General features: G+C 50.2%; 1 protein-coding gene across 1 annotated transcript in view; it reads left to right on the top strand.

Moving 5' to 3' along the window:
• AURANDRAFT_68859 (hypothetical protein) overlaps positions 1–1,283 on the top strand; it is a gene marked incomplete at both ends in the record, with an annotated part of 2,259 nt that extends 976 nt beyond the window's left edge. Inside the window, 2 exons of the mRNA XM_009044593.1 lie at positions 70–237; positions 396–1,283. Of these exons, the coding sequence (XP_009042841.1) occupies positions 70–237; positions 396–1,283 (1,056 nt within the window). The remainder of the gene's footprint in view (positions 1–69; positions 238–395) is intronic.
• Between the last annotated feature and the right edge of the window lie 526 nt (positions 1,284–1,809).

The following is a 1,809-nucleotide window of genomic DNA, read 5'->3' as shown; positions in this document are numbered from 1 at the left end:
ACTAAATACAAACTAAATACAAACTAAATAGCTAAATATTTAGCTTGCAGATCCCCAAGCCGGATCTAGGCGCGCGAAGTCTTCGTAAGCGCCACGGACGCGTCCGCGCAGGCCGCCGAAGCCGTCGCCGACGCCGCGGAAGCCAAGGCCCGGGCCGGCGGCACCAAGGGCGCCACGCTCACGCTGAGCCGCGAAAAATGGGAGAGTTTACGAAGCCTTGTCCATGTGCGGGGTTCGGTAACACGCAACCCCGCCCAAGGTTGTTTGACTGCGAGGACCTAAATTGTAAGGGGAATTGTAAAAGAAGTGGTGCCAATGGTGGCCTCTGTCAGGGCTGCCGCCAAGGAACGGCAACACAAAAGAAGAGGAAAAAAACAACAACCCACACTTCGGAGGCCCCCGTAGAGGATCCCTCCGTCCTCCCTTGTGATGTAAGAGTGACACAGGATGATATAGATGAGTTAAACAGGGTATTACATGATTTCACAACCGGAAGGAGGGTTAGGAGGGGTTTGGTCGAAATAGACTCAGCGCGCCAAATCTACATCCGCTCCTCGGCACTATCACATCAACCTGTGATGTCCACGGATGATGGTGATGTAAGCTACGACGCTTTTGACGCCCTCGATCAGGATGTGAAAGGTAAGCTGGTTAGCTGGATCAACCTCGCGGTCGACGCAGCCTCGGCGCGTCTTGGATACGAGTATAAATTTTCAGCATTCTCGTTGCTTTTTTCATGGAACACTCCAGAACAAATATACCACATCGATTTAAGGAAGAGCGCTTATCAGTTTGCGCTGATTCTCACAGAAAGTGAAAGTACGATATATTCAGATGCCACGATGTCGCTCGACGACGCGTGCATCGAAATGGGTATCAAGCGTGTCGCGGATGAGAAACTCGCTAATTTTTCTTCCCTTCTATGCTCACTCAATAGGATCGATCATTTTCGCAAATCAATTACGAATGGCCCGGCGAAACCGGGAACGCTTTGCATGATGGGAGGCGGCAAGATTCACGCAAAGCCTGAGAACAAACGGTTCAGGGCGGTCATCTTCTTTTCCGCGTGTCCAGTTCATATGGAAGATTACGACCCGAATGAACAATACAATATATTCAGCTTACTCGACGTGCTTCATCATAAAGCTCGCTGCCCTGAAACAAAAACCATGATCAGAATGAAATTCAAAGAGCACCTTCCGTACTACGAAAACAAATACGGCAGACCCCACCTCGAGCAGGCACTCTCCCGCTTGAAGTACGAGCTGCGACGTGCGTGTTAGAATCCGAGTATGCTAGTATGGAGCATCAGCATAGTATAGCATGAGCATAGCCAGTATAAGGCAGACTTAGCTAGAGAGATAGAGAGATTTCTATCTTCATCTTCAGTGAACAGTGAACTGCATCTTGATGTTGCAGTGCACCTTACCCCACTGCGCTCCTACTGCGTATCCTGCTAGTTTTCCCTTCCCTTCCTTAATTCATTCTAATCCAGTTTCAAGTCTTATAGACAGCGAACTGAAGGAGTGACTGCCAAGCAGGCACAGAGTGCATAGCGCTCTTCTGTGTCTGTGGTGTCTGTCTGGTTAGCGTCACAGCGACGTGCCAGGTAGCACCAGGCTCAGCGAGGTTGCACAGTCGCCGGACAGTGCACCTGCTGGATAGTAGTTTGACTGACGTCATAGCGACGTTAGGAAGCTAGTAAACTATCCTAACTTTCTAGGTGTGGGCCGACGCTCGGCCTCCTGTGAAGCCTCGCTTCATTCTTTTCTCTTCTCTTTACCCGCTTCGCGCTCTTTCTCTCGCTTC

The sequence above is a fragment of the Aureococcus anophagefferens genome, assembly GCF_000186865.1.
Source record: "Aureococcus anophagefferens unplaced genomic scaffold AURANscaffold_490, whole genome shotgun sequence".
Taxonomy (NCBI): Eukaryota; class Pelagophyceae; order Pelagomonadales; family Pelagomonadaceae; genus Aureococcus; species Aureococcus anophagefferens.
The sequence above is the reverse complement of the archived record's forward strand: the minus strand, read 5'-3'. Positions and strand labels throughout refer to the sequence as shown.